General features: G+C 41.3%; 1 protein-coding gene across 5 annotated transcripts in view; it reads right to left on the minus strand.

The window, feature by feature from the left end:
- The window catches only part of hemk1 (HemK methyltransferase family member 1), a 137284-nt gene that overhangs the window by 66726 nt on the left and 51024 nt on the right, over positions 1 to 19534 (minus strand). For 4 of the 5 annotated variants that reach the window (XM_072581847.1, XM_072581849.1, XM_072581846.1 and 1 more), the window contains exons 5-7: positions 12626 to 12793; positions 9839 to 9903; positions 1116 to 1165 (exon numbers count right to left, since the gene is read on the minus strand). In XM_072581847.1, the coding sequence (XP_072437948.1) occupies positions 1116 to 1165; positions 9839 to 9903; positions 12626 to 12793 (283 nt within the window). The remainder of the gene's footprint in view (positions 1 to 1115; positions 1166 to 9838; positions 9904 to 12625; positions 12794 to 19534) is intronic. The other variant, XM_072581850.1, reaches the window with a different exon arrangement.

The raw sequence follows: 19534 nt of genomic DNA on the forward strand, positions 1-19534 counted from the left end.
TGGCCTGGAGGTGCAAGAATCTGTGGAAGGCCTGTGCTGGGAATTTCCAAAATGAATGAACATGAAACTGAACTGTACATTAAACATGCCCACGCAACAGCAGTGCTCTGGGAACATTAGACCACAGCCCTCAGTTTCCGAGGCTATGCTGACGCTGCAGTGCTGTGCTAAGAGCAGGTGGACTGCCACTCAGGACCTCATGTGCCTGACTGTGGAGCTATAATATGGCAGTGCCATAGGGTATGCTTAGGGCCTCATTGAAATATTATTAATAAATTTAAATAGTCCTCAATGACCAACCAATCATACTCTTTAACTGCATTCTATCTCACGTAGTTACTGAGCTTCCCAATGAATCCATCTATACTCTTTGCCTCAACCGCTCCACATGGGTGTTAGTTTTACATTCCAATCATGCTTGGGTGAAGATGGTCCTCCTGAAATCTTTACTGAATTTATGAGTGACTATGTTGATTTAAGGCCTCTATTCAGACCTTTTCCATAAGTGGAAATAGCTTCTCTATATCTACCTTTTCAAAGCCCTTTTCAAGTGCTCTACCAGGCCTGCTCTGTCTTTACTTTGCTCAAAAGAACCTGAAGTCTTTCCCAAAAACTAAAATCTCTCAGCAACTATATCCAACACCACTTTTTTTTGCATCTTCTTCACTGCTTCTCAATGTTTTTTCCAATATGGACACTAGAACAGCTCCCACTACACCAAGTGTAGGCTAACCAAAGTGTTATACAAGTTTAACATTATTTAACCATCTTTTAATTCAACTGTACATTTTAGCACCCCATCAGCATCAAAAGTAGCAATGCTGCCCAGAGAACAGTCTCCTCCTAGCATCACCAATAGTTGCTCCTTTAATAGTGAACAGCAGCTGCCTCTCGAGACAAACTTTGTCACATCCCAATAATCTATTCAAGTTAAAAGAGTATATCCTGCTACAAAGCTCAGTCTGCTACCTCTGGAGTTCCAATGAAGCTAGCTCAATCTCACCTTTGCCGTTAATGGAAAATGAGGGACAAAAGTATTTTCTTCATGATTGAAAACTCAAATGAAGAGACACAAAGCTATAACAATAACTTCCAGTATTCTCAGTTTTACATACCTGATATAACATTGAGCTGCAATGCTTGAAGTCTGTGCTGAACACATAACCTGAAGATGCAATCAGCAAAAAAACATTAGGAGTATTTCTGGAATTGTACCAGAATGTGCAGAAATTTCCTCCAATATCCGTAAGACCAAATCAATTATCCTCAGTCTCCCTTCCAAACTTTCTTCCCAAATCACCGACTTTCTAAAACCCCTCCCTGACAAAAACTGCTTTGCAAACCTGGTGCCATATCTGATTTCTGAATCGAGCTTCCAACTTTGAACTATATGTTCGTGCCACCAATTATTTCCACTTCGTAACACCGCACATAAATGACTAGATTTACTCAATTCAATTTTAAACTGGAGTCAAAATGTGCAGTGCTGGAAAAGCACAGCCGGTCAGGCAGCATCCGAGGAGCAGGAGATTTGACATTTTGAGCATAAGCTCTTCATTAGGATTGTCCTCACTTTCTCCTCCTCAATTTCAAATTGACCAATATGAGATCAAACTTAAAAGGTACATTTTTAACCTCATTATCATCTTATACCATAGCTTGATTTTAGTTATTTGAGTGATGAGCAGCTGAATTATAACAACATCTCAAAACAATAATCTTGTGTTTCATTTTGATAATCAAAATAGAAGGAAATAAGGAGGTTGATGTTTTGAATTGATGGAACATATTAAAAAAGCAACTTCTTTCAGTGTAATGAGTGCTTTCTTTAAAGCTGTTATGAATAGAGAGGAAAATAGCTGAAGGATTTTTTTCACATTGACAAATACAATCAAACAGCAGCAAAGTGGCTGTTTTGAACTTGGAAAGAGATTGGCTCTTGTGTACTGGAGGGTGAAGGTCAGATAGACAGCAGTGTGGAATCTGAACAGCTCCAGGTTCTGCTAATCTGATCTGCAGCAAGTGCCATGTAAGTTCCCAAGTGTCTCCATTCTCTGTCAGTCAGGCCAGGCGATTGTATGGAGGAGAACTGGGCTGAAGGTCTGCCTCAGGGTTCCAGACTGTCTTGAAGATTTTTTTAAAAATCAATAAAACATAAAACAGCTCTCCAATCCCATACCCATACTATCCATTCCCAATAGTCCCTCCACCCTCTATAATCCCTCATATCCTCTACGCCAACCTATGCCTCTCTACACCCCAAAGTCCTTTATAGCCACTTTGTCAACCTAGTTCCAACTCATGCCAGTCAATTCCCTCCCACCCTCGACTCTTTGCCCTTACAACTACCATGTATTCATCATAGCAGACCTCAGGATCTATGCTGAGATTCTAAGGTCTAAATACTTCAAAATTTTATTTTGAAAAGAAAATTCATTCAAAAATACACATTCACTACATTTATATCCCTTTTGCTATACGATTCCTTGTAACATCAAGCCTTTCATGAAAGTACTTAATGTTTATGATAACAAACAGTGGAATTCATAGTCTCACACAGAGTCTAGGATCAAGAGGAGCTGTCAATTAAACTGAAATTGCAGGTACACCATTAAGATAATGTAAGGTTACAAAATCTGTTGTGCAGCACATGTCCATTTGATAATGTGATATGATAATGGTAGCCTTCTGACTCCAAGGCTTGACACTCCAGACAGTTACTTCAAGTGCAGAACTTAAACATTGTTCAAAGGAGACTAGAAGCTGAACCATTTTTTGTCCTGCACTTGAAATATCCCATTACCAAGTCACCCTTCATTTACACATGGAGAGTCCTTGTCACTGATCCAGTTCCCTTAGAGGCAGTTCTCACAGTGAGCAGAACTACTGATACTCTTGTTTATATTTGTCAGCCAGGGCGCCTAGATTAATAGCTCCAACCAGGGAACTCACGCTCCATAAAGTCCACCTGGCTGACCTAGCTACAATCAGTACAGCACTCATCAAAATTAGAATGTGAACAGACTTGAAAAAAACGATATCATTTCATATAGCATTAGAAGTGGGTGTTGATTGACTGGGCCATCATTGGCATGCAAATGCAGCTAGAACAGTTACTGGTCAAACTTAATTCTCAAACCAGCCAAGTAGATTCTGATTAGCCAAGGTTCTGATATGAGATGAAGCAAAGTCTAGCTGTCTCCATGACCCATCCTTTTGAAGAAGATGCAATCTACAAATTCCTTTCACCTACATAAATCAGGGTCTAAACATTGTTGCACACAATACACCACTCCGTCGGGACAGCCGATGATCTTAAATTAGTGTTTGGTGTAACTATTAACTCAGTCCAGGTTATTTAATAAATGACTTCTAATGGCTGAATCACATCTAATGATGGATATACTTTTCTGAGACTTGCAAACTCAAAGCTGGTTGACCACGAGTGGTTTACTGCCATTTGTGAATAGTCAACAGGACGTATTATTGAAAAGTGTGACTGCATCTGGGAATTGTGAATGATATCACGGCGATGAAGAGAATCTGGAATCTCAGGAGGGAAACTACCTGTTGAGCTAGTTTTGGCAGAATTATTAAACCTACAGTTTTCTTCAGACTAAACATCCATGAATTCTTCAACAATAAAACGATTCACTATTTTTAAACTGTGTCTCATAATACACAAGGTGAAGTGGGGCAAGGTAGTATGTGTGCTAGGATTCCAAAACATTGCACAAGTTCTCTAGAAATGCCTTGTAGTTTCAAGGTGTCAATCATCTTTGGAATCAATCTCCCTTTAAAAATTCACAAAACCATTGAAGCAATATGGTGAGATGAGTGGTATTAACTATCCCAAAATGTTCGTACTAACTTTCAAAACCTAACGCTGAATGACTTACTCTTTCAAATTACCAACTACTTGATATTTCCGGTCTTTAGCTTGCTGCGTCACTCGATATATTGTTGCCATCTCCTATTTTTTTACTGCCCTCCTGCTTACTGCTCCGCTGTCTTGCCTCCTTTCCACTCACTGAGCCCCAACCCACCCCTCTACCTTACTGTTTCAGGAAGTGGTGAGTAGCAAGGTTTGCGGTGAGTGGCATTACTTCAGATGGTAAGGTCCTTTGCCTGATAATAGGTTTGCTTACAGAATGCAGTATTTAGTATCTGCTTACTCCCTCACCTACATTTGCTGTGTTCCAGCTGTTTTTATTTTTATGTGCTCCAGGGTGGGTATTTTCTAGTCAGCCTGTTCAGAGATATTATTCTTCACCCTTGGAGCAGGTAGACACAAACTTGGGCCTTTTGACTTAGAAAACTATGGTGAGAATGGGGGTGGTGGGAGTTGGGCTTTCCTCAGTCTGCTCGGGAAGTTGAGATGCTGTTGGGCTTTCTTGGCAAATGTAATCTCTTGCTTCAGAAAGTGGGGAAGAGAGAAACCACGAACTACAGATGTAGTCCATAGTTCAGAAAATATCAGAAATTATTTCAAACATTGATGACTGGATACTCAGAAAATAATTGCCCGATTAGACAGGGAAAATCATGTTTGATAAATATGATAAAACTTCTCAGAATGTTACTAGCAGAGTTGATTAGAAACTAGTTGTAGATGTGTTACATTTGGATTTGCAGAAGGCTTTTGATAAAGTCACACACAGGTCAGTAAACAAAATCAAAGTGCATGGAATTGGAAGTAATGTACTAGAATGGATTGTGAATTAGTTAACATGTAGAGAGGAAGAATAAATGTCAAAGAGTATGGCCTTGGAAAAGATGGCCTTCACCGTTGGTAAGCTGTGACAAGTGAGGTATGGAGCAATTAGTTCTTGGGCCCCAGCTGTTCACGGTCCAATATCAGTGATTTGGATCTGGGAACCAGTACAATTTTTCAAGTTTGCAGATGATCCAAAACTTTTTGTGAATGTACATTTGTTCGGAGAATGCAAAGAGGCTTCAAGGGGATTTAGACAGGCTGAGTGAATGGGCATGGGCACAGCAGATGGAAAGTTAGGTGGATAAGTGTGAGGTTATAAGTCGGATTGAACATGCAAGACATTTTTTAAATGGTTTGAGACTGGAAAGTATTGATGTCCAAAGGGACTTGCTCATAAGTCAGTGAAAGCTATCATGCAGGTGCAGTAAGCGATTCCAAAAAGGGAAATGATATGTTAGCCTTTACTGCAAAAACATTTGAATACAGAAGCAAAGAAGTCTTTAACTGTATATAACACTGGTGATACTAAACCTAGAGCATTGCCTAAGGAAGAATATGCTTGCCAAAGAGGGGGTACAATGGAGGTTCATCAGACAGAGATGGGATGGAATTTCTTTACTCAGAGTATGGAGAATCTTTAGAAATCTCTATCCCAGTGAACTGAGGAAGCTCTGTCACGAAGTAACTAATTGATCAAATTTTAGTTACTACTGACATCAATGAATTGTAGAAGACAGGCACAACATCGACTTCAGATTCACTGGAACACTTGAAAATAAAGCTTGGACTCTTGGCTCTAATCACAAGGATCATTGGCAAGTGAGCTTTAAGGGAGCACTCAATTAGCATAGGCTGGAAACCAGCCCAGTTTTATCTGATGTCTTCAGTGATTATAAAGGTTTCAGATCCTCACACCTAGATTTTTTTATAAGGTGGCTGACCATTGCAGGAGGAGTGAAAGAATCTTCCTGCTCTGGGATAATGGGGAGAAAGGAGTGATAGAACATAGAACATTACAGCGCAGTACAGGCCATTCGGCCCTCGATGTTGCACCGACCTGTCATACCAATCTGAGCCCATCAAACCTACACTATTCCATGTACGTCCATGTGCTTGTCCAATGTCGACTTAAATATACTTAAAGTTGGCGAATTTTCTACCAGTGGTAGGCAAAGCATTCCATACCCTTACTACTCTCTGAGTAAAGAAACTACCTCTGACAAGTGTCCTATATCTATGAAGAAGGGGTCATGCCCGAAACATCGATTCTCCTGTCCTTGGATGCTGCCTGACCTGTTGCGCTTTTCCAGCAACACATTTTCAGCTCTGATTTCCAGCATCTGCAGTCCTCACTTTCTCCTATATCTATCACCCCTCAATTTAAAGCTATGCCCCCTCGTGCTCGCGTCACCATTCTTGGAAAAAGGCTCTCCCTGTCCACCCTATCTAACCCTCTGGTTGTCTTATATGTCTCTATTAAGTCACCTCTCAACCTTCTTCTCTCTAACAAAAACAGCCTCAAGTCCCTCAGCCTTTCCTCGTAAGACTTCCCTCCATACCAGGCAACATCCTAGTAAATCTCCTCTGCACCCTTTCCAAAGCTTCCACATCCTTCTTATAATGCGGTGACCAGAACTGAACACAATACTCCAAGTGCGGCCGCACTAGAGTTTTGTACAGCTGTAGCATAACCTCATGGTTCGGAAACTCGATCCATCTATTAATGAAAGCTAAAACACTGTATGCCTTCTTAACAACCCTGTCAACCTGGGTGCCAATTATTTATGCAAGGTTAGAATTCAAAGTCAGATGTGGATTCAAGTACCATGCTGGGGCCTGAATCCAAAAACATGGTTGACATTTCAGTGCAATAGTGCTGGGAGTACTGCATCCCTGGAGGTGTCATCTATAAATGAGACATAAAACAAAGGCCTTGCCTTGCCTGGATGGAGAGAAAAAATTCCATGCAAATTCATTGATGTGCAGGTGAGTTATCCTTGTCAGTCAGTGTCCTGACCAATATGGACAGATATGGAAATTGCTGACAAAACTCAGCAGGTCTGGAAACATCTATGGGTAGAAAACAGAGTTAACATCTTGAGTTCTGGTGAAAAGTCACCTGATGCAAAACGTTAGCTCTGCTTTCTCCCCACAGATGCTGTCAAAACTGCTGAGTTTGCCAACAATTTTAGTTTTCGTTTCAGATCTTCAGCACCCACAGTTCTTTGTTTTATGCTTTACCTAAAATAGATAAGTGCCATCACTATCAAATTCTTGTTTGTGGGATTTATTGTATGCAGATTGACTTATGTTTCCCATCTTACAACAATGCCTACTTCAAAAGCACTTCATTACCTATACAGTACTTTCAGAAATGTTAAGGTCAGAGGAGGTGCTACATAAATGGAGTCTTTTTCTCTTCTCAGAGTGGACCTCTGATTCTACTTTGGCTACCAAGAAATTGCTTGCTGTTGTAAAGGAAGGAAAAGTGTTACAGATGATTGAGGCATCTAATGTAACATCTGAAAGGGAGTGGCTGGGCTGATAGTGCTCAATAAATTCTAGGGACCTAGAACAATGTTTTGCCTAGGCCTCAGACTAAAATAAGCCAATGGAGGCTCAGAGAAGGGAGTAGTGGCTACCTGGCCACCCTCCCTCTTTCAAAGGGACTTCATTAGTCCTACTCTGTGAGCACTACCAACCAGGAGGTTTCCAGAGTTAATGCCAGGATCAGAGAAGCTGCAGAAAAGAGCAAGTATCTGGTCTCTCATATCCTGTTGCCAAATGGTATAGTTGAGGCATGGATGTACTTGAGGGTAAGATGGGTAAGTAAAGAGAAAGAAAGGAGTCAAAAGACCATAAGATGTAGCAGCTAAAGTAGGTCATTTAGCATATTGAGCCTGCTCTGACATTCAATTAGTACATGGCTGATCTGATAATTCCCAACTTCACTTTCCCACTTTATCCCTACATCCCTCCATTCCCTTAGTGATTAAAAGTCTGTGCCCCTCAGCTTTGAGTATATAATACAGCTCTCTTCAATAAAGAATTCCACAGATTCACTACCCTCTGATAAAAGACATCCCTCTTCATCTCTGTCTTAAATGTGCAATCTCTTATTCTGAGATTATGCTATCTGGTCCAACACTCTCCCACAATGGGAAACAGCTTCTCTGTATTCACCCTGTCAATTCCATCTTAGAATCTTACCTCCTCAAAGAACTTTAATTTTGTCAGACAAACCAGAAGGACCCTGCTCTCTTATTACATCTTTGAAAACAGTCTTTCACATTCCAGCAATGCCAGATGTCAAGCTAACTGTCCTATACTTACCTGTTTTTTGTCTTTATCCCTTTTTGAAAAAGGGTGTTACATTGATAGTTTTCCAAACGTTTGCAACTTTTCCTGAATCTAAGGATTCTTGGATGATTACTACCAGTCAACCACTATCCCCGTAATATCTTAGAATGGAACCCATCAGAGTCAAGGGGCATATTGCCTTTTGCCCCATTAGCTTCCATAAAACTTATTTCTAGCTGATAGTTATTATGTTTATATCCTCCCTCACTTTGCCCCTTAATTCATTCATATTTTTGCATTGCTATTCATCCTCTTACTTGAATGGTTCCCTCTATCACACTTTGGTGGTCAGTTCATCTCTCATCCCTGCAGTCTTCTACTGTGAAGATTGACCATAAGACCTTAAGGTATTGAAGCAGAATTAGGTCATTTGGTCCATTGAGTCAGCTCTACTGTTCGATCATGGAACTCCATTCCCCCGTCTTCTCTCCATAATCAGTGATCACCTTACTAATCGAGAAACAATCTATCTCTGTTCAAAATATACTCAAGTGGCTTTCCCTCCACAGCCTTCTGCGACAATGAGTTCCACAGATTAACCACCCTCTGGCTGAAGAAATTCCTCATCTAATTCACAAAACCTCCTGCTTTTCATAGTGGAGAAAAATCAAGCCTCCATTCTCTTAGCTCAAATATTCAAAATGGCCACAGGATCCATTAAGAAGAGAGGCACTTTAAGAGCACGGGAGAGTTTGGAACTTGCACAACCTCAGGACACTTCAAGGTGATTTTGAGTCAAAATAGGACACTGATACAAAATAAGGTACTCAAGTATGAATGATGGAAATGACTGCTATTGGTTTTATCTGCTGACAGTAGGCACTGTTCTCTCCAATTTTTTTTGGAGACAGTGGGTAATTTATTTAACTGCATACTCCCCTAAAGGTTTTGCGCAGACATGGCTTCATGCTTGTGACTATGTACAATGAGCTTTTTTTTTAACTACCTCAGTGGTTGCTGGGAACGTTTTCAATTTATATGGATCATTTGGAGAATTTCTCTGCTGCTCTTCAAATAGTGCTGTGGGATATTTATGGTCCACCAGAGAGAGCAGATGAATTTGGTACAAAAGATCACCGCATCAAGAGTCACAAAATTGTTATAGTGCAGAAGGCTGCTTAGCGTATCACATCTGTACAAGTTCTCCAAATGGGTAATTGCTATTTATGTATTTCGCAAGCGCAAATTTCTCAAACCAAGCAACGCCATTAGCTGAGTTTCGGGAATTATTCTGCTAATTAGTCAGTGGATATCCTCAGTATTATGCAATATTGCTCTACAAATGCATTAGGAGTTTGTACTGAGGCACCAGCAGTAAAGGTTGGCTGCACAGGGACCCTGGCTTCTCCTGAATCTGTTCAGCAAAGACCATTCACATCATGATGGTTCAAAATCTGCCATCTGATGGATAGATTTTGTCACATGAAAGTTGTGCAATTCATTTTGTATCACTTCCTGCTTCTCCCCATAACACCTACACGTTATCCCTTTCCAAATATTCTCTTTCAAATGCTTTAATTTAATGATAGTGGCCACACTATCAGGCAATGTTTTTCAGATCTTAACTGTGTGAAAATGTAATCACTGAACGTCGTCAAGTGATACTCAACACTCAATTATGACAAACTATTTCTCAGTACATAATCACCTCTACATAATACTATGCATATAAATAATCTGATAATACATTAATCACACACTTCAGAAATAGTGCATCAATGGTACTTAAATATTATATGATATGGGGGAACATTTCATTACCTCTCAGCATTTTGTCTCGTGAGGTTCACAGCTTCTGCACTCTTATCGACTGCCACAGCATAACTCTGCAAAGTAAAACAATTCGACCTAGAGTGATTGAGCTGACAGATAGGTTGACAATGACTTTGAACAGCATAACTCTAAAAAAAATTAAATGTCGGGAACCTAATCTAAAGATTAACTGAAAAGCTACTACATTGGAAAGTGTTGCATTATAAAGGTCAGGTGTGTATTATTTCACAGAGAGCAGAAACAGAAAATGTTGAAAACATTCAACAAGTCAGGCAGCACTTACAGAGAGAAACACGAAGCTCAATGATAGGAAATATTAATGCTGTTTTCCTCTCTCCGTAGATGCTGCCACAAGTGCTTGGGAGGCACCGTGGCTCAGTGGTTAGCACTGCTGCCTCACAGCACCAGGGTCCCAGGTTTGATTCCAGCCTCAGGTGACTGTCTGGGTGGAGTTTGTACATTCAGCTTGGGTTTGCTCTGGTTTCCTCCCACAGTTCAAAGATGTGCAGGCCAGGTGAATTGGCCTTGCTAAATTGCCTGCAGTGTTAGGTGCATTAGTCAAAGGAAAATGGGACTGGGTGGGTTACTCTTCGGAGGGTTGGTGTGGACTTGTTGGGCCAAAGGACCTGTTTCCACACTGTAGGGAATCTAATCTTAATTTTAATATTATCTGTTTTCAGTTTGGAAATCTAAAAGAATAATATGGGAAGAACAAGCATCAACAGAAACAAGGTGAGAAAGACGACATGAGAAAGGTGTAGAGAAGGTGGTGAGAAAGGTACAAAGCAGGAATATAGATAAGGATGTCAAGAGAGCAAAGAGAACTGAAGAGAAGCAGGGAGACAAAATAAAAGGTCATGAGAGAAATAATGAAATAGAAATGGATAGACAGGAACACAGTAGAAAGTAAAGGGAGCCAGAAAAAGAACGGAAGAATGAAAGGAAGTTGGAATTTAATGAGAAAAGTGTGGCTAGAAAATAAATATGAAACTATCTCTCTGTTAACAGTGGGAGCCATGACCAGATTTTATAGGTGTCAGGATTTTAGATGCTTAATAAGATAGCTTCATCCTCCAAGAGGTTTGGAGTTTGCACATTCTCCCTGTGTCTGCGTGGGTTTCCTCCAGGTGCTTTCCTCCGACAGTCTAAAGATGTGCAGGTTCGGTGAATTGCTCATGCTAAATTGCCAGTAATGTTCAGGGATGTGTAGGCTATGTATATTAGTCAGGGGAAATGTACAGTAATTGGTTAGGGGAATGGGTCTGGGTGGGTTGGTGCGGACTTGTTGGACCAAATGGCCTGTTTCCACACTGTAGGGATTCCATGATTTTAAATGCACAGTGAATTGGCCATGCTTAATTGCCCATAGTGTCCAGGAGTATGTAGGTTAGGTGCATTAGCCGTGGGAAATGCAGGGTTACAGGGGTGGCATGCTCTTTGGAGGGTTGGTGTGAACTCAGTGGACCGAATGGCCAGTTTCTACACTGTAGAGATTCTGTAATAAGACTTACTGGCAAATCAAATGGCTAGCAGTGCCACTAGAAGTGATGGCCACTGTTGGGATTGCAGGCAGCCCTGACCAGGAGTGATGATGGAGGAAGAGAAGCTTGCAAAGGAGCTAGGCAAGTCAGGCAGGCTATGGCAAAGGGTGAAGCAGGGGGAGGGAGGGAGGAAGGCAGTGGGCAGTGGGATCAAGCAGAGGCAGCCCTTTGCACTCTGGGTTTCTAAATAGGAGAAAGACCAAGCTAGGAGCGGGATCATGCCCAATGGCCTCACCACATGGCATGGACACCTTCCTTACTGCTAATAAAATACCAGGGGCAGCAGAAAGAGAGCCTTCAGAAATTATCAATTAGCCACTTAATGGGCTATAGAGTGGATGAACAGCCCAACATCACCACCGGCACTGGTAAAATTCCAGCCAAGGCGGTTAGGCGATGGGTATGGCACATCAAACCTCCCCTCCCCTACCCCCCAACCTGCCCCCACCCTGTCACACCTTGTCATTTCACCCACTTTACATCCTCTCCACATGTCAGCCCATCCCACTGGGATGTGGGCTGAAATTTTGGTCATAGTAAAGAAGCTGGAAAAGGGAAGTAAGCGAAGGAGAAAACATTTTTCTGACCCACCAGTGTTAATATTTTTAGTTAGAAATTATAAGATTTGTTTGATGAAATTTGGTATGAAGTTTTCACAACTAATGGCACGGTGGCACAGTGGTCAGCACTGCTGCCTCATACCACCAGAGACCTGGGTTCAATTCCCGCCTCAGGTAACTGTCTGGGTGGAGTTTACACATTCTCCCTGCGTCTGTGTGGGTTTCCTCCGGGTGCTCTGGTTTCCTCCCACAGTCCAAAAATGTGCAGGTTAGGTGAATTGGCCATGCTAAATTGCCCGTAGTGTTAGGTGTAGGGGAATGTGTCTGGGTGGGTTGCTCTTCGGAGGGTCGGTGTGGACTTGCCGGGCCGAAGGGCCTGTTTCCATACTGTAAGTAATCTAATCTAATGAGTTTGATGTTTTGGTTTAGAACTACTATTAAGGATGATATGTTGCACAAGCAAACCATAAGAAAGCAAAAGCTTAAAAGAATGCAAAACTTTCATATAAATTTATTATTGTGTTTCAACAATATGGTGTAGGGCCATGCTAACACTGTTTTCAAACAAAACCAGAAAAAAAAAACTGGAATGATTTTAACATTTTGATGGGAAAGTTCCAATTTCATTCTGTTAAGAATAAAGTGCTTTAATGAAAGAAATTGCCAGCACACACTTGTTTGAAGAAATGCAGCAAGCTCAGAACAATGGCACCAGATCCACATCCAATTTCCAGGAACACAGGGCGAGCAGCCCGATGGGAGTTCTGCCAATGAGCGTCTTCCGCAGAAAATAAAACATCCTCTTCTTCAGCAAGTTCTGACACCACCAGACTAACTAACTCCTAATTAAAATGAAAAAAAACCACAAAATCAACATGAAAGAACTGACACTCATTTTGTACTGATTGTTGCGCATGCAGATTTTCTGTGCCCAGTTGATTACAAATTTCACAAGATTAGATTATTTTTCTCCTTGCCATCATCATTCAGTGAATGGGTTTATCACAGCTTTAGTTCAATGACAGACAAAAGAGAGTAAGTGAGAGTGACTGCACTTGACATCAAGAACAATTTGATCCAGTGGGGCAATAATGTGCTTGAGGAAAATTGGTGGCATTATATTTTGGTATACCATGAATTTTAACATAATACTTTGACACTTTGAACACTGAAACCCGTTTGACCTTTAGTATTCTGAGTTCTAGGTTGTCATAAGAATCAAGTAATTATGGATATTCAAATTCATCCAGGGAACTCATACATTCTTTTGTTTAAGGGTGATGATTAACAAATGCATTCCAGACATACTATTTTTCTGTTTCTATTTGGGCAAATAAAACATCAAAACCCAATGTGCATTAGAACAATTTAAATAGATTGTAGCAAACATCCATTGTTTCTTGATGGTTTCTCTCATTTAAACCGGGTTTGGTGAATCTCACGATGTGAAAGCTGCAGTACAGGATGTATAATTGATCTAACACACTATTTGGAAAAGGTTTTAAGTCATTTGATGAGGAAGTAATTTTTTTGTCTGCCAGCAACAAGTTGTTCTGCAAACAGAGTTCCATCAGAATGTTGAGCAGCACGGTAGCTCAGTGATTAGCACTGCTACCTTACAGTGCCAGGGACCTCGGTTCGATTCTAACCTCGGGTGACTTTTAGTGTGGAGTTTGCACATTGTCCCCGTATCTGTGTGAGTTTCCTCCGGATGTTCTGGTTTCCTCCCACAGTCCAAAGATGTGCAGGCCAGGTGAATTGGCCATGCTAAATTGCCCATACTGTTAGGTGCATCAGTCAGAGGGAAATGGGTCTGGGTTACTCTTCGGAGGGTCGATGTGGACTGGTTGGGTCGAAGGGCCTGTTTCCATATTGTAGGGGATCATAATCTTAAAAAAAACCATAACACCAACTACATCATCTAAGCAGTCAAGATAATAAAGTACAGTATTCTGAATGTGGGAGAAGGACGCGACCCAAACTGTTCCAAAATTGCAATCACCTGAGAACCAAACACTTAGAAATTCAACTATAAGAAGCTTACAGCTTTCTGAGAACCCTTTCTTCACAGGACATTCCTTGCAAATAAACCATCAACTCTTGTACGAAACTACAGGCCAGCCACCTTCACTGGATCGACTGCAGCAATTCAAGAAGAAGATCATAGAATGTCTACAGTATGGGAAGAGGCCAATTGGCCCATCGAGTCTACCCTGACTCTCCAAAGAACATCCCAAGCAGACCCACAGTCCCCATCCCATATGGGCTTTTTTACTATTACTAATTCACCTAATCTGTACATCCACAGGGCAATTTTTCTAGCAAGATCCATTCACTTAACCTGTACATCTTTGGACTTTGGTAGGAAACCAGAGCATGCAGTAGAAACCCACAAGGCGCAAGGATAATGTGCAAACTCCACATAGAGAGTCACCTGAGGTTGGAATCGAACCCAGGTCCCTGTGCTGAGGCAGCAATGCTAACCACTGAGCCACCATGTCATCTGCTATTCAAGTCTCACCAGCTCCAAAGGTACATTATAATATGTCTGAAAGGAATGATCGATAATATTCATAAAAGCATGCCCTTTCTTTAAAGAAATAATGAAGGTCCAGTGAAACACTTCCAAGGTTTAAATAGATTCAGAAAAGTAGATTTTGAAAGAATCCACAAAGCAACCTCTTTGATGTGTTACAAGGAGCTGTTTCAGTCATTACACGAGAGATTGGGACCAGTATTAATTGATTTGATTTGATTTATTGTAGTCGCATGTATCTAAGAATGGTGAAAAGCTTTGTTTTGCTAGCAGTACAAGCAGATCATAACAAACAAGGTCATACAAATCATAGCAAAAAAAGGACATACAGATCCTAGGGTGCTTAGATAGTGTGCAGCACACAAAGTTACAGCTGCACAGGAGGTGCACAAAGCAAGATCAACATTAGCAAAATCAGCATTATTCGAAGTTAGGGAAGTCCATTCAGCAGCATAATATCAGCCAGGAAGAAATTTTTCTTGAACTTGCTGGTGAATGTGTTCAAGCTTCTGTATCTACTGCTTGACGGAAGAAGTTGGAAGAGAACATTACCAGGATGGGAGGGGTCTTTGATGATGTTGGCAGCCTTTCTGCGGCAATGAGACGTGTAAATGGAGTCCATGGATGGAAGGTTAGCTTCTGTGATGGTCTGGGTTGTGTACACCACCTTCTGTAGTTTCTCACAGTCCTGGGCAGAGCAGTTGCCATACTAGGCTGTTATGCACTCAGATAGAATACGCTTTTTGGTGCACCTGTAAAAGTTGGTGAGCGTCCTTGTGAACATGCCAAGTTTCCTAAGCCCCTGAGGAAGAAGAGATATTTTTGTGCCTTCTTGACCGTCGCATTTACGTGGGAGGTCCAGGACAAATTTTTGGTTATCGTCACTTTGAGGAATTTGATGCTCTTGACACTCTCCACCTTCACTCCGTTGATAGGTAGGGACGTGTCCTGCTCCTTTCTTCCTGAAGTCAATGATCAGTTCTTTTATTTTGCTGACATTCAGAGAGAGGTTGTTATCATTGCAAATGTCACCAAGCCCCCCATCTCCTGTCTATATTCTGACTCATAATTGTTTGATATCCAACCCCCTACCTGGTGTTGTCAGGAAACTTGCAGATGGCATTTGCTCAGAATTTGGTTACACAGCCGTGGGTGTACAGGGAGTAGAGTAGGGGGCTGAGAATGCATCTTGTGGGGCACCAGCATTGAGGATTATTGTAGAAGAAGTGCAGTTATCTATATTTACTGATTGCGGTCTGTGGGTCAGGAAGCTGAGGATCCAGTTGCAGAGGGAGGAGCTGAGACCTAGGTTTCGGAGTTTTGAGATTAACCTAGTAGGGATTATAGCGTTGAAGGAGGAGCTGTATTGCTGAGTCGGAGCCTCTCAAAGGTGTTCTTGTTATCCAGATGTTTAAAGGATGAGTGCAGTCATGGGAAATAACGTCCACAATGGACCTATTTCTCCAGTAGGCAAATTGCAGAGGATAAAGGCAGACTTGGAGGTTCGAGTTGATGTGGGCCATGACCAGCCTCTTGAAGCAGGTGGGGACTATGGATTATGGCAAGGAGATGTTGAAGATGTCAGTGAATACCTCCCCCACCTGGTCTACACAATCTAAGGACAGACATGGGGACTCCATTGGGCCTGTCGCTTTCCCCAGGTTTACTCTCAGGAAGTCTGATCTGATGTCAGCAGCAGTGGCAGCGGGGACAGGTGTGTCTGGGGCAGGTGACATTCTGCTCAAACTGAGCAGAGAAAACATTGAATGCATCTGCCTTGGTGGGATTCAAATCCAAGTCCCACGAATACTGAACAAAGAACTGCGGATGCTGGAAATCAGAAACAAAAACAGAAACTGCTGGAAAAAGGGTCTGAAGAAGGGTCACTGGACCTGAAACTTTAACTCTGATTTCTCTCCACAGATGCTGCCAGACCTGCTGAGTTTTTCTGGCAATTCCTGTTTTTGTCTCTCAAAATACTGGCCTGAGGTTCTAGATTGCTAGCTCAGTGACATTACCACTATGCCACTGTCTGCCCTTTTAAACAAATGCAAATTACAAGTCCTCTTTACTTTATCATAAGACCATTATCTCAGAAACACTGACGGATCTTGATGTGGATGGTTTGTCATAAAGTACGGTCAGCTTAATCTCAGCACAATTTAAAAATAGCCTCTGCCAGAAAATTCTAAAGAAAAGTGCTGAGATTGGGTATATGCTCGCAGAACAAAAAAAGGACACCCCCTTAAGAGAAACTAGAGTTGCAAAAAATATAATTAATCTCTGATTTTATACATCTGCCTGTATGCTACACCTAGTGGTGGGAACAAGCGCAACTGAACAGATCAGCAAGCAAATAGGAGGTTGCCTCCAAAGACATTGTTCCTTCAGTTCCTCAGGTTTAGGACTCACAACTGGTCTCAATCCAGGGAAAACTTTGCGCAAGGACGTTGTATGCAAAGTCAAATAAAGGGCAGTCTTCCTATTTGCCGTGTTTCCTGAGTACTGCATTAAAAGTAAAATGGAAATCAATTATTTGTAGGCACGCCAAAGAAGAGATCAATGAAGATTTCAGGAGGATTTTCCAGCAGCAGCATCAAGCATACCTAAAAAAGTAGCCTGGTGAGGCTACATCACACAACAACGTGCATGCCAAACAGTGGAGAAAAGCATGAAGTAGATAGCGTTAAGAGATCCCATAATCAATAGATTAGATCTAAGCTCTGTAGTCATACCTCACCCCTCTAGAAGGTGGAGGCTCCACAAATATCTCCAACTTCAACAACAATTATTTGCTCATAAACACTGAGTTTGTTTATCAACAGAGCCACACTGCTCCAGACTTCATCACATCCTTGGTCCAAACATGGACAAAACAGCTCAACTTGATAGGGGCAATAACAGAGAATGCTCTTTGCATCAAGGCAGTATTTGACTGAGTACCACATCAAGGAGCCTGAGCAAAACTGCAACCAATGGGAGCTACAGTCATACCTAACACAAAAGAAAATGGTTGAGGGTTAAAAGTCATCTGAGTCCCAGGACTCCTCTGCAGGAGATCCTGAGGACAGGCATGTTCTAATCAACCTATTCAAGAATATTATTACAAGCTTCTGGAGCAGGTGGAATGTGAACCTGGCCTCCTGGGTCATGTCCTAGGGTCCAACTATCTTCACTTGGTTCATCAATGACCTTCCCTTCACCATATGAACAAAAGTGGGACTGTTTACTGATAACTGCATCATGTTCATCACCATTTATAACTCCTCAGATACTGAGGCAGTCTGTGTCCAAATGCAGCAAGGCTTGGTCCTGGATGTGACATATGATATTTAAACCACACGAGTACCAGGCAATGATCATTTCCACCAAGCGAGAAAAGCAGCACAGGCAGCAGATACACAAGACTACCACTTTCAAGCTCTCCTCAAAACCACACACTACCATGACTTGGAATTACATTGTCATTTCTTCATTGCTGCTGGGTCACAATCGTGGAACTCCCTTCCTAACAGCACTGTGGTAGTCCCTCCAGTCTTAAGGAGGACTAATACGGGTTCGAGAAAGCAGTTGATCCCCACTTTCCCACATTCTCCAGGCAATAGGGGTGGACAATAAACGCTGACCAAGACATGGACATCCATAACCTATGAACTGTTACAACAAGTCAACTTAGTTCATTGTGGCTGCAGGAGAGAAGCAGTGGTTGGAGCTGACAGGTAACCAGTCTAGATTCACTGAGCAGGATTATGTAGGGTGCCAGATAAACACTCTTCACATGGAATTTTCAAGTGTTAAGAGCAGCAGAGATGTGGCCAATCAGTTCAGACTTCAATATTGGCAGCAAAGAGTGAGAGTGACTTTACTATGTGGACTACACTGGTTCAAAAGTTATCATCCGCAAGGATAATTAGGGAATCCAAATAATGTCAGCCTTGCTGGCCACCTTCATCATCTCACAAGTGAATTAAGTAAGAGGAAATGTTTAAAACTTATATCTTTGATGAAAATTTCAGGTTAAAAACACAATTTGATTTATTGTCATGGATTCACATGAGTACAGTGAAAAGTTTACAAGTTGCCACCTTTGGTGCTCCTGAGAGAACCTTAGGTACAAAGCAGAAAAGTAAAGAAGCAAGGTTAAAAAGTTAAACATTAACAGTCCTTCTTACTAAAAAAAGTAGCAAATCAAAGAAACACTATTAAAAGTTACTTAACTCTTTGACAGGAACTTGCACCTTTCCTTTTTTTCCCCTGTGTTTTATGTAATTTTCCAAACTTACGGTGTTTGTCTTGTGTATTAATTGAGCTTAGAACAGTGCTTTATGCTGAAGGTTAAAATTTAAGACTCCACCCACAATAAATTCTTACTTTTGGCCTATCAATGAGTAAGGTGCTAGGCTGAGGCAAGGTGAAACAAAAAGTCATAGAAGTATCAGCAACATTGTACATTTGCTACAGAGACAATACAAGTTGTTCTTTTGTTGTGGAACCTTTTTTTAATTGATGACAAATCTTGACAGATCTCATCATTCTATTCTATCCTAGTATTAAAAAATAACAAATACACAAAGAAATCCTGGCTTTAGCTCTTTTCATTCAGCATGAAGTGTGTGCTTTCAAAAAAAAATAGGAAGAGTGTCAAAAGGTTCTGTGAATTGGAGTCTATTTTACTCGTTCACATTTCAATAAAACAGATATAAACATGATTAAGGGTCTTAGTCATCACATACTGGGTGACATGAAGAAAATCAATAGCTGTATTGTGTGAAAGAGTTCACAATGATGACAGCGCAGTTATGGATAAATTGATTGAGTTGGGTGAAGGAGGAAGAACATAAAGGGAGCAAACCTTGGACTTACTGCTTTTACATGTTGCTGAGGATAGCAATGAAGGGGTAAGTCACTCACATAATACAAGCATGGTAGCACTTCAGTAATAATAGGCATTTTCTAATTAACCTGTTGCAGAGATGTTATTATACACCTACAAGACTGACAATAACTGGCCTCACCTGCCACCCTCCATCCAATTAAATGCCTTTCC

The sequence above is a fragment of the Chiloscyllium punctatum genome, chromosome 12, assembly GCF_047496795.1.
Source record: "Chiloscyllium punctatum isolate Juve2018m chromosome 12, sChiPun1.3, whole genome shotgun sequence".
Taxonomy (NCBI): Eukaryota; Metazoa; Chordata; class Chondrichthyes; order Orectolobiformes; family Hemiscylliidae; genus Chiloscyllium; species Chiloscyllium punctatum.